Genomic DNA, 25,820 nt, shown 5'->3' on the forward strand with positions numbered 1-25,820 from the left:
TTAGTGTTACAGCTTTTTTTAATAATATTCTCAATAATGTATCATTCACAATTTTTAAATAATCATTTGTTAGTTTTGAATTATAAACGCGTCATAAACTAATTTTGTAGATGTTAATGTTAGAATTATAGGCAGCCTCCTCCTCTTTGCCAAGTGTTGCTCTGATCTCGGCAAACTACGTCTCGCGTACACAAAACCAAAAATCGCACCAAGATAAACAACGCTTTACTCAAAAACAGACTTAGAATGGTAAAAATCAACAAACCTATCAGCTCAAATCTGACAACTGAATGACAAAGGGCTACCAAAGAAAGTGTCAATTGTGTGGCGTGTTTGGTCACATCGCCAAACGATGTCCTCAACTTCATCAGCAACAAACCAACCCACAACAATGTCTACTCCCGTCACCTTTCTGTCTGTGGCACTCACGAGCAAATCTCGCTGCAATATCCCCGCATCCACCAATATGTGGCTTCTAGACAATGGCGCAACACATCGCTTAAACAGTGATCTTCACAACCTAGCCTTGCATCATCCTTACTTTGCTGATGAATCTGTTCTCATCGGAGATGGTTCGGGTATTCCAATTACGCATACTGGTCACTTTCCCTACCCTCTACTACTCGAAACCTGACTTTAAACAATGCTTAATGTGTTCCAAATATTGCCAAAACTCTCATCTCTCATAATTTATGCACAAACCTACAACTGATCATCTTCAATCTGCCAAACGGGTTCTCTGTTACTTGGTCGGGAGTACTACTCATGGTATCTTCTTTGCAGCAAAGAATGAGCTAACTCTACATGGATTCTCGGATGTAGACTACCATTTTATTCGAGGGCAGATTCAGAATGGAGTTTTGCGCGTTGTTCATGACAACACCAACGATCATCTTGTTGACGCATTAACTAAACCGTTACCAAGAGCAAGATTCCTTAACTTTCGAGACAATATTGGCGTTGCCCTTGCACCTCCATCTTGAGGGGGGGTGTCAAGAATATTCAAAGATCCTCCATTATGATTAGAATGTTTTATTGATTCGATTATAGAATCCGTTGTAATTACCATTCTCTAGAATTAATATTTCTTTGTAAACACTATATATTCCTCTATACATTTTAAGGGTGATTGGATTAGACTTTTAAAACTTACGAAGTTTTTGAATGTTTTCAATGCTTTTTTCAATCAATTTATTTTGTCTTTCATATATTTTAAAGCTTTTGAAGTTTCTTTTTTATTTTTTACTCCTGTTTTCATATATTTTTATAAGTGGGGTATATGTGACCTTAGAAATAAATAAATAAAAAGCTTATACTAGTTTTCTTCTTTTCTTCTTCCCAATATTTATATAAACTCTCATAACATTCACAAATAAATTAATTTTTGAAAAATTTTAATTGATTTGTAACCGATTTTTTTTTGTTCTTTTAAGATCCATTTTCCCATATATTTGATAGTTATTTAAAATCGTAATTTTTATAGTCACAATCTTTACCAAGAGTATAAAATTTATGCAGTTAAAGTCTTTATAGCAAAAGTTTCTACAGCGAAAGTTCTTACCGTCAAAATCTTTACAACAACAATTAACAGTCGTTATCAATCCTCCCCTCTATTGGTAATATACAATTAATTATCATTCTCTAGAGAGAATAGCCAAAAAAAACTCAAAGATAGAAGAGAAGAGACATGATAGAACATAGAGAAAAGATGGTGGTCAAGAAGAAAAGGAAAGAAAAGAGACAAGGAGAGGAAACATCGGAGAAAACTAAGAGAAGGAAGCTCGACGATCAAAAACTTCAAAAAATAGCTAAAAAAAATAGTTAAAATTTTCTATTTTAAAAACTCTTTGCTTTTTTCAGGTTTCTCGAAATTTGTATCTGAGAGAGTCCCTTACCTACGCTTTTGAGAGAGTCTAGTTATTTTTTTCCATTTTAAACATTTAGGTGCTATATTCTTACACCCCACATTCAAGCATTCGATTTCAAAATCCAATCTACGTTAAGTAATATTATATGTCAGTTCAAATCCATTAAAAACTCAAATCCAATAACGTCCTCTTAGCAACATTTGTATGTGGGTTATTCACATAAAGCGTCTTTATTAACAGATAGAATATCCTTAAATATTAGTTTGAAATACTATGGATATTCTTCATGTATCTAGAAGAATCCCATAACATATTGTATCTAGAAGACTTTCAATATCTTTCACGGTATTAGAGCGCAGCTCTTTCTAAATCGCTTCTTTTCTGATTAAATCTTTTTCTTTTCTCTTTCTCGTCCTCTATTCTCTTCCTGTTTTCTCCAAATTCTTTCAATGGCCGACGCAGTCAATCCCTCTAACAAGATCTATGGAGTCTCTAACATCAAGTCTCACATCTCTGTGATTTTTGATATTGAAAAAAAACAACTAAGATACGTGGAGAGAACTTTTTCTCACCCACTGTCTCAGCTTTGACGTTCTCGGACACATCGACGACACTCTCCTCCCAGCCGATGACAATGATCTCGTGTGGCAGAAACGTGATGGGATTGTAAAGCTTTGGCTTCATGGTACCCTCACCCCAAAGCAGTTTCAAGGCTCATTCATTTCCGGATCGACGTCACGTGATATCTGGTTATAGATTTTTGTTAAATAAGCCAAATTATTCAGACTGTTAAATGGTTTGATTAAACCGATAATTTTTCCGTTAGATAACTTAACAATTCAGCGATGTAACTTATTTAGTAAAATCAACAAAAAAAATTAGGTTGAATTACATTGATTTTGTTTCTTTTATTTAAGAAGGAGTGAACCCAAGAATTGTTCTTTTAATATATTATTAGTAATTGAACTGAAAATGTTGAATTTCTAAACAATAATAAGAAGGAGATAATATACAATAAAATTAGAAATTTAATTCAATTGAGATCAAAAAGTTCGTTTACATCTGAGTTTCCTGCTTTTTGATGGATATTTTTTCTTATGGTTTTGATCCGATCAAAAACCTTATTATATTTCATATGAATTTGTAAGTTCATTCGGACCATCAATCCTGTTCACGAACAAATCAAGTTTGACCATCGATGACGACTTTCATTCCGGCATTAGTCCATGGAATTGTTTTCTTTTCTTTTTAACAAAATCAGTAATTATATTAGTTATTATTTTAAAAATTTAGCACATTATATTGAGATATCGAAACGCTATAAATCTTTTTTGGTCAACATTTGGACCACAACTGGCCGACCCATTAGCCAATTCACTACAAATTGTAGGGAGCGGGACTTGATCTCTAGTGTGATGGTGCCTGTCTTCAGTGGACTTATCTCTATTAATCCCGAAATAAATAAACCTCATAATAAATTTTTTTATGAAAGCCTACCATAGTTAATTTATGGCACTCTACGCGTGCTTGATTATTTTTTGTTTTCTTTAGGATATTTCATATTTCCCATATAATATAAAAATATTAAAAAAATCATCAAACTAAATTAGTTATGGTTTTTTTAACTAATTACCAAATTAGTTATGGCTACACGAATGAGTTCCACAAAAAATGTTTGGATTTGTAGCTTACCAGATTATGTTGTCGGTTTGGTTAGAGATAGAGCATTGCATCTAACCTGTGTTTTTTTTGTGGCTTTTCCCATTAAAAAGAAAACGATATGTCTCGAGAGAGTTGCCTTTAATTAATTCAATTCCTCTGCTTTCATATACAGTACTACAAAAGCCTAACCACATGCATTTCCTATATATTGCCTCTTCGAGAACAAAATGTTATTCACTCCAAATACAAAGGAAAACAGAAACGTAGCCAAAAAAAAAAAAAAAAGAAGACAATGATAAAGTCTATCTTACTATGTTTCTTCTTCCTTTTCCCTCTCCTTTTAACCCTCTTTAAGAAGCTTTTACCTTCGAAATGGAAGCTTCCTCCCGGACCTACAGGTCTTCCGATCATCGGAAACTTGCACCAAGCTTGGAAGATTGCTTCATAGTTCTTTTCACAAGCTCTCTTTAGAACATGGACCAGTGATGCTTCTCCGTTTCGGGGTCGTCCCGATGGTTGTTATCTCTTCCAAGGAAGCAGCTAAACAAGTTCTAAAGTCTCGCGATCTAGAGACATGCTCCCGACCTAAGCTGGTTGCGAACGGGTTGTTTACTCGCAACTTCAAAGACATTGCTTTCGCTCAGTATGGTGAGGACTGGCGAGAGATGAAAAAGCTCGTGGGGCTTGAGCTCTTCAATCCAAAGAAGCACAAATTTTTCAGGTATATCAGAGAGGAAGAGGGTGACTTGCTGGTCAAGAAACTATCCAAATCTTCTCAAACACAAACTTTAGTGGATTTGAGAAAAGCCTTTTTCTCCTTCACCGCGGGTATCATATTTAGAGTCTCCTTTGGACAGAACTTCCGCGAGTGCGATTTCATCGATATGGACAGACTTGAAGAGTTGGTGCAAGAGTCAGAGACCAACGTATTCAGCTTCGCATTCACTGACTTCTTCCCAACGGGTCTCGGTTGGCTTGTAGACCGGATCTCCGGTCAACATTCGAGGATCGAGAAAGCCTTTTCAAAACTCACCAAGTTCTTTCAACATGTAATCGATGAGGAGTTGAAGATTGGACAATCCCAAGATCACTCAAACCTCGTCAGTTCCATGTTGGATATGATCAATAGATCCACTGAATACGGTTCTTTCAAGATCACTTCTGATCATCTCATAGCAATGATGACGGTGAGTGCGAATAATCTCTTAGTTAGTACCATTCTTTTAGGTTCTGTAACTTAAGCAGAGAAGTTATAGCTTGGTTAGAAAGTTAACTCGCAATATAGACATAATTAATTGTCTTGTACTTCTACATCTATTTTCTAATTTATTTTTGTTTTCTCTTAAATTTAGAACCTAAACTACGTATGTCATTTAATCAGGACATAGTTTTGGGGGGAGTGAACGCAGGAACAATCACAATGATATGGACGATGACAGAGCTAACCAGACATCCAAGAGTGATGAAGAAACTCCGAGAAGAGATTCGAGCAACACTTGGACCCAACAAAGAGAGAATCACAGAAGAAGATCTAGAGAAAGTTGAGTACTTGAAGTTGGTGATCAAAGAAACTTTCAGATTACATCCACCAGGTCCTTTCTTGCTCCCAAGACAAGTAATGTCCGACATAGAGATTCAAGGCTACCACATTCCCAAGAACGCACATATCAAGATCAGCACTTACGCCATAGGACGTGATCCCAAATGTTGGACTAATCCTGAAGAATTCAATCCTGAGAGGTTTGCAAATACCTCAATCAACTACAAAGGTCAGCATTACGAGCTTTTACCCTTTGGAGCCGGTCGTAGGAGCTGTCCTGGTATGACTTTGGGAATCACCATTCTTGAGCTAGGCCTTCTTAACATTCTTTACTACTTCGATTGGAGTTTACCCAATGGAATGACCATTAAAGACATTGACATGGAAGAAGATGGAGCTTTGACCATCGCCAAGAAAGTCCCTCTTGAGCTCATACCTACGCTCCCAGCATCACTATGCATTAAATAAGATGACTTTCTCAATCACCTACTTTTGATGGGTTGTTTTGATAATATTTATCTATAATAAAAATAAATGAAGATTTGTATTTTTTTTTTTTTTTTTTACAAAAATGAAGATTTGTATGTTTGCCTATACCGTAGTATATTTGTTTTTTTTTTTATTTTTATTTTTCTTACATTTATCCTGGTTTGTTTGTATATTATACAGTAAAACTTCTATATGTTACTAATGTTGGGACCATAAAACTTTATTATATTTTATTAATTTATTAAAATTATTAATTTATTAATATACGAATTGAACCAAAAATTAATTTGGGACTAAAAATCTATTAATTTAGCAATTTATTAATTCATCTAGTATTAATTTACAGAGGTTATACGGTACTTAGGGATATTTGGTTCTAATTTTTTTTCATAAACCGTATTAAACCGAAATTTAAGTTGTTTACTTAAAAGGTTAAATACTAAACAAATAGAAATATTAACACCAATTGTTGCCTGGCTAAGTGGTAATGACTCGGTGTCTTATCAGGGTTTGATATTGGTACCATATGCCTATACCACATGGTGAGGTAATCTAAATTACCTTTTTCTAATTTTGATTTTTAATTTACTTTTCAAATTTATAAAAACATAAATTTTATTCGATATACATTTTAGTTTTAATATATATTGCAATATTTTATTCAATTCAATGTTACTTTGATTATAATTTGTTCAATTAAGTAAATATTTTTATTTTTATTCGATTTTTTTTTTAGGTTTTAATTTTATTTTTTAATTTACTTTTGAAATCTATAAAAACGTAAATGTTATTTGATATACATTTTAGTTTTTAATAAATATTACTATTTTTTTATTCAATTCAATGTTACTTTGGTTATAATTTGTTATAAATTAAGTAAATATTTTTATTTTGATTAGATTTAATTTTGCTTAGGCTGATGAGCATAGCACACATAAAAGAGAGACGGAAAGTCCCCAACTCAATAGTCTATCCCTCGTAGGCAGTCTTTCTTTCATAGCTACCCATGTAATGAAAGAGAATTTTGGTATTGCTTCCTTAAACCAAATAACTTTGTTCCATGGTAAAAGAGGAGAGTGATTTCGCAATTGCTCCCAAGTTTCCTTAGACACGGCGCCAAAGGTATATGTCATACCCTTTCGAGCTGTCCGGTGGAGGGATTGTCGTAAGAGTTATCATAAGTTGTTGTTGTGCCTCAGATCTTGCTCTCGGCATCCACCATTGCCCATTTCTAACTGCAGCAGAAACTTTAGCTTCCTTAGCTACCCGTAACTGAGCTGGTCCATTTTCTCCAATGAAACTTATTAACGGTCCACGAACATTCCAATGATCAAACCAAAAAGAAGCTGTTTGTCCATCATTCAACTCACATCGCATAAAATCAACAATGTAAGGTCTTAGACGAATCAGATTCCTTATTGTCCCTGATAATCTCGGTGATTTGTCAAGAGTCCAATAACATCTTCTTGATAGGATGTTTCCTTTAATCCATGCAACCCATAGAGAACCTACATTAGTGAGTAGATCCCAAATCTGTTTGAGCTGAAAAACAATGGCAAAGTCCTCTAGGAGACGTATGCCTAGTCCATCTTCTTCCTTTGGCTTGCAAACATCCTGCCAAGCTATTATTGCTCCAACTGCATTGGTAATCTTGTTCTTCCAAAGAAAAGTTGCACATAAGGAATCAACTTTCGCATAAAGTCTCTTTGAGAGATTAAAAACTGCCCTCCAAAAGTTTACCATGCCATATATCACTGAAGAGATAAGCTTAATGTTCCCAGCAAATGATAGAAACCCCACTGTCCATGCATGTAGCTTGTTGGTTATCTTCTCAATAAAAGGCTGAAGGGTTGTATAGCATATTCTGGCCTGGTTTAAAGGCAGCCCCAGATACCGAGTAGGAAATATTCCAAGCTTTGTCCCTTGCAAATCACTTAGAACAACAACTTGAATGTCTGAATAACTACCAAAGAAGAGTTCTAACTTTGCTTGATTTACATCCAACCCACTTAGTTCTTTGAAGTGTTTCATGACTTCACTTATACTAGTCAGAGAGTGCTTTGCTTCATCGGAGAAAATCAGCAGAGCATCAGCAAATAGCAAATGAGTTAGTCTTGGTGAGTCACAAAGTGGGTGCAATCTGAACTTTCCTTCATATGTAGCTTGGCTGAGGAGATTGGAGAGCACTTTCATGACTATAATGAAGAGATATGGAGAAATTGGGTCACCTTGACGTAGTCCCTTTTGCCCTGGGAAGAAACCAGCTAGTTCTCCATTTACAGAGATGGAAAACCTTGGAGAAGTAATACATTCCTTAATCCTTGGAGAAGTAATACAGAGGCGACTAGGGTTTTTTGCTTTCTCATCACGCATGATACCGTCAGCGGCTTCTCTGAGCCAGCCTGGAGGTTCGCCAGTGGCCGTAACAGGGGTTTCTTCTCCCCATGTGGTTGTTACAATTCCAGAAGTCGGTTAGAAAGAGGTAATGGAGAGGAGATCTCAGTTTTTGGTTCGGGATCGAATGTAGGGTTAGGGGGAACCTTTTCAAAACTCAATCAGGCAGCATCGTCATCTCACGGGAAAGGGAATCAGAACGGGAAATCCTCTTGGGTCAATGTGGCAAAAAAGCATATCTTCACTCAACAAAAGTTTGTGGTATCGGAGGTTAATGGTAAGGAGAGAGTAGTAGTACCAAAGGATGTGTTTGTAGGGGCAAAACTATTGTGGGAAGATTTCTTGATAGGAAAGTTCATAAACACCAAGGCTCCACATGTGGGGAAAATTCATATGATAGTGAATAAGATTTGGAGGTTGGGAGATCGGTCTTCCCTTATCGATGTATTTGAAGTTAATGAAACCACAGTGAAGTTTCATATAAGAAACGAGGGTATGAGGCAGCGAATCTTGAATAGAGGATTGTGGAACATTACGGATATCCCTATGATAGTCTCAAAGTGGACTCCATTTACAGAGGAAGCTCACCCGGCAATGAAATCAATACCATTATGGGTCACTCTCACAAATGTTCCAACAATGATGTTTACGGACAAGGGCTTGGAGTTTCTAGCAAGTGTAGATGGTAAACCGATCCGTCTTCATCCTAGAACAGATGCATGCGTCAGTTTTGATGAGGCTCAGATTTTAGTAGAGGATGATTTAACAAAGGAACTACCAAAGGAATGTGCCTTCACCAGAGAAGAGAAAGGAGAGCTTGACTCGGTTAATCAGTACTCTTATCCTTGGTTACCACCAAGGTGTAGTTGCTGTTAAAAATGGGGTCATCTACGTGCAACATGTCTCTCCCCGAAGAACAAGTCCACTTAAGATATCTCACCTCCAGCTATGTCCCAAGTTGATGGCGAAGCGATAATGCGGGACCATTCCTCTGCCATACAAAGTGTTTCAGAGCAGCTTGGTTTTGCACCTGCAGAAAGAGACCTGCAATTTAAAGAAATTGAGCTAGGGGCCACAAGAAGTGGTGGTGCCCAAGGAAAAGAGGAGGGGACCAACAATAAGGACGATGAGGGTTGGATTATACCTGCAAATACAGGCCGCAGTCCGGGGAAACAAGCAGAAGGACTTAAGTTTGGTGAGGTATCCATCCTATCTAACTCTTTCTCTACTTTGGGAGAAGAGAAAGTTTTGGGAGAAGAAAAGGAATCAAAGGAAGTAGTTAATGGAGATTTAGAGCCTGTTATGACAGAGATAGACACGGGAAAGGAGTTCCCAAAGGAGGCTGAAGATAAGGAGACTAGACCACGAGGAAGTAAAGAAATTCTTATGCGATCATCTTTACCTCGTGCATCAAAATCTGCTCATAAAGTGATTTCTACTAACTCTTCAATTTTCACAAGGGATATCCCTAAGGATCAGACCAAGAAACCCCCTCTTAAACGTTGTTAATGTCGGGGTTCTCATGGAATGTTAGAGGTTTAAATAAGACATCAAAGCATGCTGTAATCAAAAAGTGGGTGGAGGAAACTCAATTTCAGTTTGGTTGTTTGTTAGAGACAAGGGTTAAGGAGAAGAAAGCAGAAAGTTTGAGGAGTAAACCTTTTAAGAATTAGTCGGTTATAACAAATTACGAGCATAATCCAAGAGGCCGCATATGGGTCATGTGGCGTAGCAGTACAAGACTAAGCCCCTTCTATAAGAATGCTCAGTTGATTACCTGCTCAGTTAAACTCGAAAACCATCAAGATGAAATCTTTTGCTCTTTTGTTTATGCGTTGAACAGTGCCGAAGAACGTAAGATACTGTGGCAGGAATTGAAAGATCACTCTGATTCACCAATTATTCGGAAACGTCCTTGGTTAATATTGGGAGATTTCAACGAAACTTTGGATTTAGAAGAACACTCTCAGGCGGTTTTTCACCCTGTAGTTACTGCAGGTATGAAAGATTTTCAGCAGATTGTGAATTACTGCTCTATAACGGATATGTCTTCTCAGGGTCCTCTTTTTACATGGTGTAATAAGCGAGAAAACGATCTCATAATGAAAAAACTGGATCGGGTGTTGATAAATGATGTTTGGCTGCAAACATTCCCACAATCTTACGTTATTTTTTAGGCTGGAGGGTGCTCAGATCACTTATGAGGAAGAATTAACCTTAGTAGAGAAGAAGGCAGTCATAAAAATAGATGAAAACCTTTCAAATTTGTTAATGTTATTGCAGAAATGGAGGAGTTCAAGCCTGTGGTAGATGACTACTGGAAGGATACAGAGCCATTATTCCTATCTACGTCTACGCTTTTCCATTTTACAAAGAAGTTAAAGGATCTTAAACCTAAGATAAAGTTGTAGGCAAAAGATAGAATGGGTAACCTGGTGAAGAAATCCAAAGAAGCTTTTGAGATATTGTGCAAGACACAAGAGGAGAACTTATCAAACCCATCACTGCATTCTATGGAAGCAGAGAATGAGGCTTATACCCGTTGGGATTTTGTGGCAGGCCTGGAAGAGAAATACTTAAAGCAAAAATCGAAGCAACATTGGATGCAAGTGGGAGATAAGAACAACAAAACTTTTCATCGGGCTGTGGTGGCTAGAGAGTCAACGAATCAGATCAAGGAAATCCATTGTGTAGATGGTAGTGTTGCAAAAGGAGATAAGATAAAAGTGGAAGCTGAGAGATTCTTTTGAGAATTTCTGCAGCTTATCCCAGATGATTATACAGGTGTCGAAGTCAGTGAGCTTCAAAACCTGCTGCCTTTCGTTGTTCTGATACCTATCAAAAGCTGCTTACACGTGAGGTGTTAGCGGAGGAGGTGCAGAGGGTTCTGTTTTCTATGCCAAAGGACAAATCTCCAGGTCCCGACGGTTATACCACTGAGTTTTATAAGGCAGCATGGGCTACCATAGGTCATGAATTCACTTTGGCAGTCCAATCTTTTTTTGTGAAAGGTTTCCTCCCTAAAGGAATAAACTCAACTATTTTAGCTCTAATTCCGAAGAAGCTGAGAGCCAAGGAAATGAAGGATTATAGACCTATCTCTTGCTGTAATGTTATCTACAAGGTAATTTCCAAGATCATTGCTAATAGATTGAAAGTGCTACTGCCAATATTTGTTGCGGGAAATCAGTCGGTATTTGTAAAAGACAGATTACTCATTGAGAATCTATTACTTGCTACAGAATTAGTCAAGGACTATCATAAAGATTCAGTCTCTACTTGCTGCGCTATTAAAATTGATATCTCTAAAGCGTTTGACTCGGTTCAATGGTCTTTTCTGATTAATGTCCTAACAACTATGAAATTTCCAGCGGTTTTTACTCATTGGATAAAACTGTGTATTATTACGGCCTCGTTCTCAGTTCAAGTAAACGGTGATCTCGCTGGTTATTTCCAAAGTGCAAGGGGTTTGCGTCAGGGTTGCTCTTTATCTCCATATCTGTTTGTAATATGTATGGATGTCCTCTCCAAGATGTTGGATAAGGCTGCTGGTGCTCATAAATTTGGTTTCCATCCCAAATGTAAACGTCTAGGCCTAACACATCTCAGTTTTGCTGACGATTTGATGGTTCTTTCTGATGGTAAGGTTCGTTCCATAGAGGGAATAGTGGAGATTTTCTATGAGTTTTATAAGCATTCTGGCTTAAAAATTAGTATGGAGAAGTCGACTTTGTATATGGCTGGAGCGTCACCAATAGTAAGAGCTGAGATTGCAGATAAATTTCTTTTTGAGGTTGGTCAATTACCCGTCAGATACTTAGGCTTACCTTTGGTTACTAAGAGACTCTCGGCTGGGGACTATGCTCCGCTTCTCGAGCAGATAAGAAAACGCATTGCATCATGGACGTCACGCTACCTCTCTTATGCGGGTAGGCTCAACTTGATAAACTCTATTCTCTGCATTATTTGCAATTTCTGGTTAGCTGCTTTCCGATTACCCCGACAATGTATCCGGGAGATTGATAAGACTTGTTCAGCTTATCTTTGGTCGAGTCCTGAACTGAATTCAAAGAAGGCAAAACTTTCTTTGGATAAGGTGTGTAAGCCAAAAACAGAGGGGGGGTTTAGGCTTGCAAAACTTGAAAGAGGCAAACGACGTTAGTTGCTTAAAGTTGGTCTGGAGAATCATTTCAAATAGTAACTCCTTATGGGTTAAATGGATTTCCACATAGCTAATTCGGAGGAAGCTTTTTTGGACAATGAAACAGAGCACAAATGCAGGCTCTTGGATTTGGAGAAAAAATCTAAAGTACAGAGACAAGGCTCAAACGTTTAGTAAAATGGAGGTGGGGAATGGACGCTTAATTTCTTTTTGGTTTGATGACTGGTCAGCTCTTGGCAGATTAATGGATGTTGCAGGTGAGAGGGGTGTTATTGATATGGGAATTAGTAAAGAGGCAACGTTGGCAGAGGCTTGGACTGGAAGACAACCAAGAAGACATCGTCTAGATCACCTAAATGAAATCGAAAAGGAGATGTTAATCTCTCTGCAGAACAGAACGGACGTTGATGATATAGCTAAGTGGAAAGGTAAAAATGATGCGTACACAACTTCTTTCTCTACCAAACATACATGGAACCATATCAGAGCTCTCTCTCCCATAGTTCCATGGCTTAGAGGGGTATGGTTCAATCACGCTACTCCTAAGTACTCGTTTTGTACTTGGCTTGCGGTTCATGATAGGCTTTCAACAGGGGAACGCATGGTTAAATGGAATAGAGGAGCGTCGAGGGTTTGTGTCTTCTGCACGAACACTATGGAAACTAGGGATCATTTGTTCTTCTCCTGTACTTATGTTTCGATAATTTGGGTTGAGGTAGCTAAGAAGTTATGGCGTTCCAGATTCACTACGGTATGGCCACAGATTTTGGCTTATATCTCTGATAACTCGCTGAACCAAGTCGATGGTTTTTTAATCAGATATGTCTTCCAAGCTACAATCTACGCAGTTTGGAGAGAGAGATATGGGCGTCGCCATGGGGAATCTCCAACTACCCAATCTCAGTTGATATAACTGTGTGATGAATCCGGTCACCATCATTAATCGTACCGGTGATCGATGCTACGACAAGGGCATGCAAGACTGGCTCAAAACCAGAAACTGACCACTTCAAACCATCTCTAAGAACATCTAATTCTCATTTTTTTTTTCCTCAGCTTTCTTCTTCGATAAATGTCGCACAAGTTGTACAAACGTTATTTTATCTTTTTTGAATATTATTTAATATTATTTTTTTTTTAAAAAGGAGGATAATTCTGAGCCTCTAGTGCTTTAAGCACCAAATCTCAACAAACTGTATCAAAAGCTTTGTGAATGTGCAACTTTAGCTTATAATTTTTGGGGCATGTTGTTTTCTGGTAATTCCTGATCAGCTCCGAAGCAAGCATAACATTCTCTCCGAGGCTCTTCCCTTTTAGAAAAGCCGCTTGGTTATTGGTTGGCTCGAAATTCAAATCTCTCTCAAGATAGTTGAAAAAAAAATCCAAAAATAAGAAAGATCTGGAAAAAAAAATTGGATTGATGGATTTTTTATATTTAGAATTTAACAAGATGTATGATTATATTTATTGGTTATAAAGATGTATGATTATACTATTATTTTAAGTTAATCTTAGAAAAAAAAGTGGTGTACTATTTATTTTAATCACAGAATTGGGAAGTTCAATTTAGAAAAAAACTGAAAATGTGAAGAAGATAATATACAATAAATTTAGAAACTTTAATTGAATTTAGATTAACAAGTACACTCATATCTCAGTTGGCATGTTTTTTATGGATTCTTTTCTAAGAGTTTTTTGATCCGGTCAAAAACTTCTTGCATTTCATATAGCCCTATAAAATCCTATGTTTAATCCGACCACTAACCCAATTCACGATCAATAAATGATCGTCGGTTCAGTCTGGCCCTTGATCCCGTTCCCGTAGATATTTTTTTCTTTTTGGAAAATTAGTTATTAGTTTTTCAAAAATTAACACATGATATCCAGATTTTATCGAACTATAGCCAACTAATCCGGAGATAAGTATCTTGGTTAACACATGATATCTAAATTAAACCTACGTACCACATGAACACAATTCATTTCCCTTCCGATATTTCATATTTTCCATATAATATAAAAAGGGTAATACTAAAAAATCAACAAACTAAAACTAATTAGTTTTTTTTTTTGGTTAAATGAATTAGTTCCACAATTAATGTTTAGATTTGTTATTTGTATAGATTAGCAAATTAGTTATGGTTAAATGAATTAGTTACACAATTAATGTTTAGACTTGTAGATAAGCAAATTAGTTATGGTTACTCAAATCAGTTCCACAAAAAAATGTTTAGTTTTGTATCTTACCACATCTTGTTGTCGGTTTGGTTAGAGAGGGACCTTTACATCTAACCTGTATTTTTTGGGCTTCTTCTCTTTCTCAACCCATTAAACACAGAATTCTTCTCTTTCTCAACCCATTAAACACAGAACAAGATATGTCTCGAGAGAGTTATCTTAATTAATTCAACTAGATGAGTATCCATGCTACGCGTGGGCTTTTGTTTTAAAAGTTGTTATAGCAATTCTCTGTTGATAGTTTTTGTTGTTGGTTATGTTCATTTTTTTATGAGCATTTGTTTTAAAAATTGTTGAAATATCTATATTGGTAGTTTTGTTGTTAATTATGTTTATATGTTTTTTAGTAAAGTTAGATCTACTTATATAGTTATAAAACTAGATTTTAACCTGCGGTATACCGCGGAAACAATTTATTTTTTAAAGTTAGTATATATAAAAGTTTACAAATTGTATCTATCTATAAAATAATTTTATTTTATAGTTTACAAATGTTATTAAATAACGTCCTGCTAAACCCGTCCTGTAAAAAAAAAACCATTTATTTTATTAATGTTGATCTTATTTATGATATGCTTATGAATCATTGTCTAAATATTTTGTAATTTTGTAGTAATTAAATGCTATCAGATTATATCTCTGCGCTTTGATGATTATAATCGAATTGTTATAGTTATGGAGAAAATCAATATCAAAAATGATAATTTTATAGTAATTAAATGATATTAAATATTTTGGAAGTATTATTTTAGTAAATAATCGTGTAGTTAATGTGGAGAGATTTTGGGAAGATTGTTAAATGTCAAATATTTAATTCGAAGATTTTATTTTTAATTATCAAAAACAAACATTAAAATCCAGTGGCAGCCATTGTAAATAAGTCCCAACTACAGGATTTATTTCACAAAATGGCTGCAAAAATGTATATATAGATTAGATTCATCTTGGCTCCAGATGACAATTAAACATTTCTTGCAAGTGAAACTATAAACTAAAATTAAATTGTCATCGTGGAAGAGATTTTGGTAGAGAGATCACATTGTAACCAAAATATTTTTCATTACTTGTCTCATGTGTACTACCTTGAAAATGAACCAGAAATATCATGTAATCGTCCCAATGTTAAAACTTTTAACACACATTTCAATTCTTAAAATAGAGCAAAGGTTTGTAGAAGAGACTGTAAGATCCTCATGACTATTATAGCCGCTTTTGCCCACATAAAAAAAAGAATTTTTGGTGAGCGATAGATTTAATCAATCACATAACTCTCACAACATCTAGTTTGTGCTATAATCGTTGCATGGTTATGCTTAAACTTGTGTCATCCCAATCATTTGGTCCCGGTATACCAGCTTCTCATACTTGTCATCATCAACATAATGATTCACACTGTAAATGATAGGTGAGATATAGATTTAGATGATATATTTTCAAGATGTTAGGAACTTATTGACCACAAGATTGGGCCCACTAACAGAATTCAGGATATGCATAACTTATTGTATATATGATATATAACTTCATTGACAAAGCTCTATTAGGTTCAAATATTTACTCTTTGTTTTGAAGATCAAAGAGCAAGTCAAGCATGTACCGTTACTAAAATAAAAATTTAATCATATAATAAAATTATAGTAAAAATATTAATATTTTTTTTGTTTGAGAAACTATTTGGGTTTCTCTTTGATGGAGATGCTCTTTGACTATATATTTTCGGTTAAATTTTGCCAATTTTTTTTTAATTTTTTAATATGCTATTTATAATTATTTTTTCCAAATACACGTATTTTTTCTTTAAGTAATGAGGTGTCAGAAGGATGAAGAGAGTTCACCTTCTTTCATATGATTAGTCTCCAAAAGCTTTAATTTACTGAAAGCCTTAACACACCAATACTAAGCCTACAGGCTTTAGTAAAGCCCAAATCAATACAATAAAAATCCTAAATTAATAAACAAAGAGTCTTCTTCTTCTTCTAAATCCCAACGGAAAAAGAAGAAGAATAGAGTTTTCGCTTAATCTCTACTCAATACGTTGAATTTGTGAAAGCGGAGATCTACAAAGCGTAAAAGAGTTCTTCTGGGTTTCTTCTTTCTCCGATCGATCTGCTAGACGATGACGATGAGTTTCCTTCTATAAAACCAGTAACTACGAGATTTGATTTATAACAATCATGAAACTCTGGTCATGTTTGAAAATCCAGCTTCAAATAGTCCTCATCTTCGTAAATCTAGTAGCAAATCTGTCTTCATTGATCCTGGTAAATCCCAATTTCCATATCCAATTGCATGTTCTTAGATTCTTCGATAATCTGATCTGGTTGGTTACTGAGAAAGAGATCGATCTACTTGGAATGTTTATGGATTTAAGTTTTTGTTTAGGTTTAAACGGACATTTAGGTGAAATGGGTGACCTTAAAGGTTCAAATTCACCACTTCATATAACAACTATGGTTCCTTCTCCTATCTTCCTCTGGAGATTTAAGGTGGTTTTGTTTCTGTTTTGGGCTTTATGTTGCTGCAAGGTAAAGATCTTATTCTGTTAAGTCTGTGTATTGATGTTAAAATGTGAATCTTTGATGATGTTTTGATGATGTGAATAGATTGGATGGGATTCAGTTATGAGAATGAGTATCGACCTGCGAGATTTATTTTTGTATGAAGCGTTTCTTTATTACAATCCTCTTCTTCTTGTGGTTAGTTTACTCTCATTTATAGCCTTTTAGAGAAACTCTTTTCTCTTCTGATTAGTGATTGCTTTGTGGATTTTTGAATACTTTAGACAATGATGGTTTGGCTGTGGGGAGTGAACTTATGGGTGTTCTCTCAAGGAAGTGTTAATTATTCCAAAGTCTTTGATCTTGATCATAACCACCTTACTCATAGAGAGATGTGGAAGGTATTTTAAGTATAAATTTAACTTTTTTTTTGGCTTTCCTTGATATGAAGAAGACTGCTGCTCCATGATGTTCTCAATTTGTATCTGGATCTTTTGTGTAATATTTGGCTGCAGTGTAGCATGTGGATGACAATCATTGTCCCAACTAGCATGACAGCGTATCTATATCTGTATTCTCATGGGGAAGTATCTTTGGCTGCTTCACAACCGGTTAGCATTTTGCTCTCTAGCTTCGTGTCTGTATAATGTTAATTGCAAATGTTCTGTTTGTTGCTTTCCTCTGTTTCCTCTTTGTATGCCAGATAAATCTGTGAAGATATGTCTAAGGTTTGTGTTATCATTGCTGCAGGTGCTCCTGTACATTGCTTTTGCTTTGGTACTGATATTTCCTTTCGATATTTTCTACTTGTCAAGTCGATATTTTCTGCTGAGAACATTATGGAGGATAGCTTTTCCACTGCAGGTAAAGTGATAGACAGCTGTTGATTAAAATTAAACTTGCAATTGGCGAATTTCTAGGTTTTGCTTAATAGCTGGTTTATAAGTGTTATGCTTGATCAGTGACGTTTGTGTTTGTTCAAACTCTTACATTACTTTGGTATCTTTGTATAAATTCATTCATTTAGGCATAAATATCTGATCCTGTTTCTTTTGTTTCACAGCCAATTACATTTCCAGACTTCTTTTTGGCAGATATTCTGACCTCCATGGTAAAGGTATTAAATTTCAACCAGTTCTCTGAGAGATCTTCCTAACTTCTAATAATTATGTGGTTAGGAATATATTGATAGCAGGAGGCTTAGTATAACTTGTGCCTTTTTTATTGGCCAACTACTGCTCTTTAGCATTTTATTTTGTGCTGATAACTATAATGCCGCTGATACTTGATTCTCATTCAAGATTTGACATCGGTAACTATATGCAGGTCTTTTCCGACTTAGAGCGGTCCGTTTGCCGGATGGTGCATAGACAGGTAATTGATTCATTTTTTTGTGACATCCAATGTAGATTAGAAATATCTTATGCTGGAGGAACTAGTTCCATTTATTTCCTTTGATCTCTGGAATATATGGATAGCTCTGTAGCTACCAAAATTTATCCTCCAAGACTGAAAAACAGCGGGATATGATTTATTTAGCCAAATTTTCGCTATCCTAGTTTTGCTGATGAACCAATGGAAATCCTGGTTGTCTGTCTAACATGCACGGGTCTCATACCGTGTTGTCTGTTGTGAAATGATGGAATATATGAGATTAAAATGGACTTTCAGGTCGCTACAATTGCTTGGTTTGAAGCTGACGCTGTCTGTGGCAGTCATCAAATTGCAATCCCATTGGTTCTTGTTTTCCCCTACATTTGCCGTCTTTTGCAATGTCTTCGACAATACAAAGATACAAAGGAAAAATCATCTCTATTAAATGGTAAAAGCCTAACCTTCTAGCATTAATGTTAAATTTTCCCACACTATGAAGAAAGATGTTCTTTTCCTACCATCAATCTTATAGTTGATCTGTGATTTTTTCAGCTCTGAAGTATTCTACAGCAGTACCCGTGATCTTCCTTTCTGCGCTTAAATATCACGTGATGCCCGAGAGCTGGACATCATTTTACCGACCGCTCTGGCTTTTCTCAAGTGTCATCAACTCACTGTACTCTTTCTACTGGGATGTAACTCGGGATTGGGACTTGAGGTAATAGGTTGAAACTGCATCTTCCTATCCACTAAGCAGTATTTGCATATCATAATCACATAACTTCTCTCTGTTGTGCAGCGGTTTCACTAAGATATTCAAGTTTAGCCGTCCAAGTACCATATCAAACTTATTATATGGCCGACAATGGGTGAGATTCAGTTTCCAATGAAACCGCCATAGTGTTTTCTTCGTATTGTGATGTCTGAACCTGTCAAGTATTGTTGCAGGTATATTTCTGGGTGATAGGGAGCAATCTGGTGCTAAGATGCGCGTGGACATACAAATTATCAGCACATTTGAGGCACAACTACATAACGGTGTTCACAATGACAGCGATGGAGATGTTGAGACGATTTCAATGGGTATTTTTCAGAGTAGAGAATGAGTGGAACAAGATCACTAAATCACATCCAATGGGTGAGATTTCACTTGAAGAAGATAAACTACTTGGTTCTACTACACCTCATGATGTTTAGCATCCAACTATTTTTGTTTATTTCCTCTAATCCTATGCAAAATTCTGGTTTTCCTATTCGGACTCTAGACACTTTTAGATTATACACAATTTTTCATGAATTGAACCAAATTTAATGAATGACATATTAATAGGAAAAAATATTTTCATACTGTTTAACTGAGACATCAGATTATATACGGAGATCTGCTATAATTAACCTACAAATTTTTGTAAAATTACCTAACAAAAAAATAATATAGACCTTCTAAGAACATTTTCCCCCCATATATGGTGTTAAATTTAATAATTCTAAGAAGAAGAAAAATCTGAGAATTAGGGATTGAAGTTTAATTTAGGGATTTATTTGTCGTTTTGGTCACAAACATAGAGCCGATAACGGAGGATAACGTCGGCTAATGGGTCTGTTAAACGATTTAACGACATTGGACCTGCTCAACGGAAAGATCATGTTTTAAATATTGGTCAACGATAAGTTGATGTTTTAAATGGGTTACTATGAAGTTGACTTATTGAATGACCACTTTTTGAAAGTTAAGGGATTAAACAACATTTTTCTCTCATTTTAGAATGTGTGTACAACATTTATATCAAATTTAAAAATAATAATATTGAATTTTAACAGTAAATGAATGTTCTCATTTTTCACATTTCATTCTCTATTTTTATTATTTTTACACTCATCCTCACTTTCCTCTCCCTGTCTCATAATCCCAATAATTATGTTACGATATTTTTACTCTATAATTTGAGTTTTGCATTATTGTTCGGTTGTTAAATAAAGTGGATGGGTTTAAGTGCTTAATCACACTTTTTAATATAATAGGCTGTTACACCTAATCGTGAGAGTAAATAATTGAAGGCGAACAATGGAATTTATCCCTACCACCATTTGTTATTAAACAAAAATATTATAAAATTATATGTAAAGAAAATAAAATATAGCTAGATATTGATAAAGAGAGTAGCACTAATAATGAAAAGCAAATTCCAAGTTGCCCACTTGCAAATCAATCTTTCACACAAATAAAAACAAAGCCCATAACGTTTCCTCTCTTCAAAGTGCCTATATCATCAACACAAGAAACAACCAAAAGAGACTAAACTAAACTCCTAAAACTCAAGATCAAAGACAAAGAGATGACGCAGATGCTTTCCGTACTCCGTCGCAACCTTCAAAACCTTCGTAAGAGCCCTCGCGTAGCTGACGATACCGAGTTACCTTCATCGACTAGTGGCGCCGGGCCGGGAGTTGTAGCTAATGGAAGACGAGACGGGTTTAACTCCGTGATCATGCGGTTCCCGTTCTCGATCATCTCTTGCTTTGCGGTGCCCCGTGTTAGCGGGACAGATGGACTATGGGTGTCTGGAGATTATGGTAGCATCTCGGAGGTTAACCATCTTATGGTTAGTGATAGTATGAGATACGCCATTTTAATGTAATAAACATACTTATAGTATAGTTTTGTGTTTTTCTTCTTTCTTTCTTATCTCTACAATACAATTAATTTTCTTCTCGATCTTACCTTTGTATAGTGTTAAATCTATGAGATGTAGAACAAGTTTTGTTCGTGTATATAGAATGAAGATTTTATTATTGTAGAATGAAGGTTTTATTTTTGTATATGTATCTGTAGCATATAAGTTAAGCTTTTTAGACTTTTTTTTCCACTTTTTTTTTTTTGCCTACTTTTTTTTGCTTTCCTATAATCAATCATGAAATACCTAATTCTTACTTTCTTTCTCCTATATTCTTACTTCCTACCCCCATTTTTAATTTAAAATAATTCTCAATACGTATTTCCATTTTCTAGTTTTTAAGTTAAAATTACAGAAATCTCTAAACCATTGGTATAAATAAATAAAATTGAATAAATTCAAAATATGGTCTTTTAATATAACTTGGTGATCTTGGGCCGAAACTCAATCTAATTCTCGGTAAAATTGAGTTATGTTTTGCCATTTGATGTGTGCAAAATGGTTTTTTTTTTTTGTTGGTATAGACGTGCACAATTGTTTTTGTTAAGTCTTTCAATCTTTAAATCCTAATTATGTTCCATGCCCATAGGTTCGCAATGGTACGTGCAAATTCAAACATATAGAATAAGTGCCAATTAGTCTGCTGATCGGAGTAAAACAACAACGTTTACATAGTTGCAACATTATACTATCCGAAAAGAATAAAAATATATGGCGACAACAAAAATATGGCATGCGAACCATTGGACCGGGTGACCAGTTAAAGAACACATTAAAATTTGGGAATGGTCATATGTAGTTATTTATGTACTATCCATCGAAATCTCTTTATACGTTTATAAGTTGAAATATAAAATAAAATGGTAAAAAGTATTTATTTATTTTTAAAAATTTTCTTGGACAAGAAAAAGGAATTTTAGATTCCGTTCTACCAATGACGGAATAGTTTGCCAAGTTCTTAACGAATATTTGTCTTTTTCTTACCTTAGTGGATGGTAGTCACACTCTCAGTATTTGTCCCCTTTCAACTTTTGTTGCCCTCTCTTAGTAACATCAATGGAATATGTTCTTCATAAGCTATCTTTATATTCATTTGAATTTTATCCTTCTTTAGTGATTTGGATGCTGTACATATATATTCTACTGCTACTTTGATATATCATGATTTGTTTTTTCTTTTTAGATTCATAAATAACGAATTTACTTTTCTTATATTATATTTATAGCAAGAAAGCATACCACTTCTACTACTACTCATATATTTATTTTGTTTATATACCTTGGTACCAATAACGCCATTTTGGGTCGATGATTTCTTGTATTTTGCACAAAACCATCTAGGAAAAATAGATATGTACGTAAATCTATCTACTGGAAAGCAGTCAAGTAAGAAACATATACGTTGAAGAAGTCTACGAACGCCGGTGTTGTACGATATATCTATAACAATCAATTCCGTATCTATACCATGAGAGTTAGCGTAAATGTTATAGTATTGTATTATTAAGTATGTTTGATAGTTTATGTTGCGTGTACTCTGTATGGGGTACTTGTTGTGTATTCCTTGTATGCTTGTGGTGTGCTTTGGTTGCTTTCTATTATTGTTTGGGAATGGGATTGGAGATTTATTATTAACTAGACTCGGATTCATTGGATAATCCTAGATTACTCATGATGCATTTTTTGTTCCGCTGGCGATATTAGTAGGAGAGTTTGTAGCAGTGCACTGATCCTTAGGACGGCTGGTATATATGATTTTCCAGCTTTTTGTCAAATACGTAGTTTTTACTATGTATAAATTTTCAAAGGATCTGAAAACTATATATGTTTTAGTAACAATTTAGGTATGATATTATTACTAAAACTAAAAGTGACCGAATAATATATCAGTCTTGTTCTTGATTGACACAACTCGCGACTGTTGTATGGGTTGAAAAGCCTTAGACTATAATGTAGAGGAAAATATTCTCGTGGTTGGACGATCATAGCAAACAAATTGGTTTCGCAAAACTTAGGTTGGTTGACTATGGGCGTTGTACATGACACACCGGTTTGTTCTTAATCCTATGACGGTAAAGGGTGTTGCAAAATATGTTTTAAAGAAACACTCTTGGATGTTCATAATGGTACTCTCGGGATCTTGGACTCTTGGTTATTGAGAAAAGTCCTCAAGCTCTAGAATCAGGTAGCTTTTTTTTTTTTTGCGTTAGGAAATTTCGCAATAGGAGAAGTCCTAGCTTCTGGTGGGAATTAATCTTGGCTGCCTATACTGTCTCGGATCGGAGAAAGCAGATGAAAATTGTTTCAAGAAGTGCAGCCAAACAAAATTTGACGAGATTGAGACCAACTATACTCTGTGTTCTAGTTCCCCAGTCAGATGTTGGATACGACACTTCTCTTTGGACATGATACTATAAACATGAAGCATATGGAAGAAAAACGAAACACGCATATAAAAGATTAATGACTCCATAAATCGATATATCTATAACACAATGAATAAAATTGTATACATAATACATACATGAGCCTACAAAATATCAAATCAAAAAAGAATCCAAAATCGAGTAGAAGTAGAACAAACAAGAACAAGTGTAGAAACAAAAAGTGAAACTAGGCGTCCTGGTGATGTGGTCCAGTGGTGGTGGTACCATTGACGCCGTTAGAGTACTTGCTCGAAGTTGGTGCAGCGACTGTGTTACCTCCACGGCTCTTACGGCGAAGAACAATGAACCAAGTGAGTGGCTCGAGAATAAGGACACAAGCACCAAGAAAGATGAGGATCCCAATGTAAGCCCATCGCCATTTATCCTCCGGGTCCAAAATGTCGAATCCTTTGAAAATGTTGACAATAGAGAGGATGATGGTTGTGTATCCAACGGTGTGATGGTACACGTTCCAGTACGTTCGATATTTGTGGTCTGGCTTTGGCCTTACAAGCAGAGCAAATACTTGAAGTGTGGCAAATGTGAAGAGTGCTATTCCAAGGTTACGATGGGTTGAGTAAGATGTGCCTGGTGAGTCGTTACCAAGCTTGATTCCGGTGGCCCAACCGGCTACCCCGATGACGTAACCCGACACTTGAAAGGCAATGTGGAGATAGAACCATGTTGGATCGGCGAAGACTTTCATGTACCGAGCCATCATTGCTCCCATTGGCATTAGTACTCCCCAGCTGACCGCATTTAGTACTCCATGCGTCTGTTTTCATAAAGTTTCCAGTGTTTAGTTTATTTTTCATAGAGTAATAAACTTTATATTCCAACAAATAAAATTTTATAGTCTAATAAATTAGCTCCTAAAGTTTTTTAGTTTAATAGTTTTCATGAATCTTCATCAATTCTACAAATAAGTCTTTTCAAATAATAGTTTTGATTATAGAAGTGGAGACAGAATTTGTGAGTTTGGTTAAAGTGAAACCGTGACAGAGAAGTCCACTTTCTTTTTCAAAGAAAACCTAACAAATGCGTCGTTAATATTTGACTAGCTTTTCAAGAAATTATCACATTACTATTTTACTATATATGAAAATATATACATGCTAGGTGCTTCTATTAAATTATTTATTCATAAAATAATTGAATGCTAAATACGCCATCATTTCACTTTCAGTATGTTGACAAAACACGTCAATATGTGTTTGTCTTATTCAAGCAATTATCATTTGACAACAAAGTATTATTTAAACTAAAATTTCTCATCCACAATATTTCAAAATTATTATTCTTAAAGCATTTATTTGCTAGTTTTAGATATTTTCAATAAATTATTATAAAATTCTCAAAATACTATATATATTTTAAATTATCATCAAATATTTAGATATCAATAGAACAGAAATTCTAGAAGAATACTAAATGTTAAAAAAAAAAAGTGGGTTCCAAATGATTTAGTAACTCTTACTTCACTTTAAAGAAACTTCTCATAAGGCTTAAATTTGTGGTAATTTTAGAAAGTTGCCAAAGTAGTAGTAGTATAAATTTTTAATAGAGAAAGACTTGGACTTACGTTTCTCTTCCTCAGCCTGTCACCGGAACCACCACCACCAGCTGATGCCTGACCAGTCCGGAAATCAATCCTACCACTCGATCTCATATTATCTCCTGAGGTTTGATGACTCGCAGGAACACCGTTGACAACAGGTCCCACCTGCCAAAGCTGGTTGGCCGTGATCAGATTCGGAGACAACTCAAGAGTTGCAAAGATCGTAACCTCGCCACTGACCAGAGTCGCGGAGAGGCCACTCACACCGAAACTTAGGCTACTACGTTCAAGCCGCGTACCATAGGAACTCACGGAAGAGGTATAGGCCTGGAATTGGTTAGTTGTTGTGTTTGTGAAGGCTACGAGAGCTTGCGTCCCAACCATCTGAGTACTACTTGGGTTAAGTCCCCAAGCAACCCAAGAAGAAGCAGAGGTTCCAGGGTGGCGATAGGCGATTGAGACGGTACCGTTTTGTTCATTGTAGGTCCAGTGAAGGAAAGAGCCTAAGGCCGAGAGGTCAGAGCAATCTGCGAAGGCGAGGTTATTGGTGAACCTGTGTGTGTTACAAAGTGACTGGCCGTTCACGGTTAAGACAAGGAGTGTTGCCAACACGGCGAACAGAGCTGTCTTTGGAGATTGTGTTCGGTCCATGTCTTCGTGTTCTGTTTTGAAAGGTTGGTTGGATTTGAGAGTAATGGGGTTTCGAAGATATTTATAGAAAAGCAAACGCGGATGCTTTTTTAAAGGCTACGAAAGTCGGAGAAGCTGTTCTTTGTTGACTATTTTTGCCCATTTTGTACCTTTCTCTTTTTCACAATATGACGTAAGCGTAACACTCAAATTTGTCAAATTTAAAGTTTTTTTTTATTTAATTTATTTAATAACATAATTATAATATGATAAAGTTTTTTAAAAAACTTCTTTTTTAGTAAAACA

General features: G+C 35.6%; 4 protein-coding genes, 1 long non-coding RNA gene and 3 pseudogenes across 9 annotated transcripts; 5 read left to right on the top strand and 3 right to left on the bottom strand.

The window, feature by feature from the left end:
- Positions 1-123: 123 nt before the first annotated feature.
- AT5G35710 lies at positions 124-1,001 on the top strand (annotated as a pseudogene; the record flags this gene model as incomplete). Its single annotated transcript has 1 exon — positions 124-1,001.
- Positions 1,002-2,485: 1,484 nt separating this feature from the next.
- Positions 2,486-2,802, bottom strand: AT5G05265. Its single transcript, NR_142822.1, has one exon. It is a non-coding gene; the product is annotated as an other RNA (long non-coding RNA).
- A 1,020-nt stretch (positions 2,803-3,822) lies between these two features.
- CYP71B8 (cytochrome P450, family 71, subfamily B, polypeptide 8) lies at positions 3,823-5,538 on the top strand (the record flags this gene model as incomplete). The annotated part of the gene is made up of 2 exons (NM_148037.2): positions 3,823-4,717; positions 4,912-5,538. The coding sequence occupies exons 1-2, from the start codon at positions 4,016-4,018 to the stop codon at positions 5,536-5,538; spliced, it is 1,329 nt and encodes a 442-aa protein (NP_680342.2). The 5' UTR covers positions 3,823-4,015.
- A 1,125-nt stretch (positions 5,539-6,663) lies between these two features.
- On the bottom strand, positions 6,664-7,878 carry AT5G35720 (annotated as a pseudogene; the record flags this gene model as incomplete). Its single annotated transcript has 1 exon — positions 6,664-7,878.
- A 167-nt stretch (positions 7,879-8,045) lies between these two features.
- On the top strand, positions 8,046-12,848 carry AT5G35725 (annotated as a pseudogene; the record flags this gene model as incomplete). Its single annotated transcript has 1 exon — positions 8,046-12,848.
- A 3,354-nt stretch (positions 12,849-16,202) lies between these two features.
- Positions 16,203-19,577, top strand: AT5G35730 (EXS (ERD1/XPR1/SYG1) family protein). Its single transcript, NM_122963.4, has 12 exons — positions 16,203-16,614; positions 16,736-16,878; positions 16,957-17,049; positions 17,136-17,252; positions 17,367-17,462; positions 17,602-17,715; positions 17,915-17,968; positions 18,178-18,225; positions 18,523-18,673; positions 18,778-18,943; positions 19,025-19,094; positions 19,174-19,577. Exons 1-12 carry the CDS (start codon positions 16,542-16,544, stop codon positions 19,420-19,422), a joined length of 1,374 nt encoding a protein of 457 aa, NP_568530.1. The 5' UTR covers positions 16,203-16,541; the 3' UTR covers positions 19,423-19,577.
- An 801-nt stretch (positions 19,578-20,378) lies between these two features.
- On the top strand, positions 20,379-21,688 carry AT5G35732 (uncharacterized protein). Of its 2 annotated transcripts, NM_001344114.1 has the most exons (2): positions 20,379-20,828; positions 21,490-21,688. In NM_001344114.1, the coding sequence occupies exons 1-2, from the start codon at positions 20,562-20,564 to the stop codon at positions 21,526-21,528; spliced, it is 306 nt and encodes a 101-aa protein (NP_001330103.1). In that variant the 5' UTR covers positions 20,379-20,561; the 3' UTR covers positions 21,529-21,688. The 2 variants fall into 2 exon arrangements, with proteins under 2 accessions (NP_001330103.1, NP_974854.1); NM_203125.3 differs by lacking the exon at positions 21,490-21,688 and having other exon boundaries at positions 20,379-21,089.
- A 1,607-nt stretch (positions 21,689-23,295) lies between these two features.
- AT5G35735 (Auxin-responsive family protein) lies at positions 23,296-25,819 on the bottom strand. Its single transcript, NM_122964.3, has 2 exons — positions 24,909-25,819; positions 23,296-24,101 (listed from the first exon to the last, which is right to left on the bottom strand). Exons 1-2 carry the CDS (start codon positions 25,533-25,535, stop codon positions 23,514-23,516), a joined length of 1,215 nt encoding a protein of 404 aa, NP_568531.1. The 5' UTR covers positions 25,536-25,819; the 3' UTR covers positions 23,296-23,513.
- Between the last annotated feature and the right edge of the window lies 1 nt (position 25,820).

Source organism: Arabidopsis thaliana, chromosome 5, assembly GCF_000001735.4.
Source record: "Arabidopsis thaliana chromosome 5, partial sequence".
Taxonomy (NCBI): Eukaryota; Viridiplantae; Streptophyta; class Magnoliopsida; order Brassicales; family Brassicaceae; genus Arabidopsis; species Arabidopsis thaliana.

Excerpts from the sequence above, each read along its gene's own strand:
- AT5G35730 (NM_122963.4), top strand. The coding sequence starts at position 16,542 with ATGTTTGAAAATCCAGCTTCAAATAGTCCTCATCTTCGTAAATCTAGT. Across the intron at positions 17,716-17,914 it reads GGATAGCTTTTCCACTGCAG|CCAATTACATTTCCAGACTT; the intron begins GTAAAGTGATAG and ends TTTGTTTCACAG. Across the intron at positions 19,095-19,173 it reads TATTATATGGCCGACAATGG|GTATATTTCTGGGTGATAGG; the intron begins GTGAGATTCAGT and ends GTATTGTTGCAG.
- AT5G35732 (NM_001344114.1), top strand. The coding sequence starts at position 20,562 with ATGACGCAGATGCTTTCCGTACTCCGTCGCAACCTTCAAAACCTTCGT. Across the intron at positions 20,829-21,489 it reads CGGAGGTTAACCATCTTATG|GTTCGCAATGGTACGTGCAA; the intron begins GTTAGTGATAGT and ends CCATGCCCATAG.
- AT5G35735 (NM_122964.3), bottom strand. The coding sequence starts at position 25,535 with ATGGACCGAACACAATCTCCAAAGACAGCTCTGTTCGCCGTGTTGGCA. Across the intron at positions 24,102-24,908 it reads ACAGGCTGAGGAAGAGAAAC|ACGCATGGAGTACTAAATGC; the intron begins GTAAGTCCAAGT and ends TTATGAAAACAG.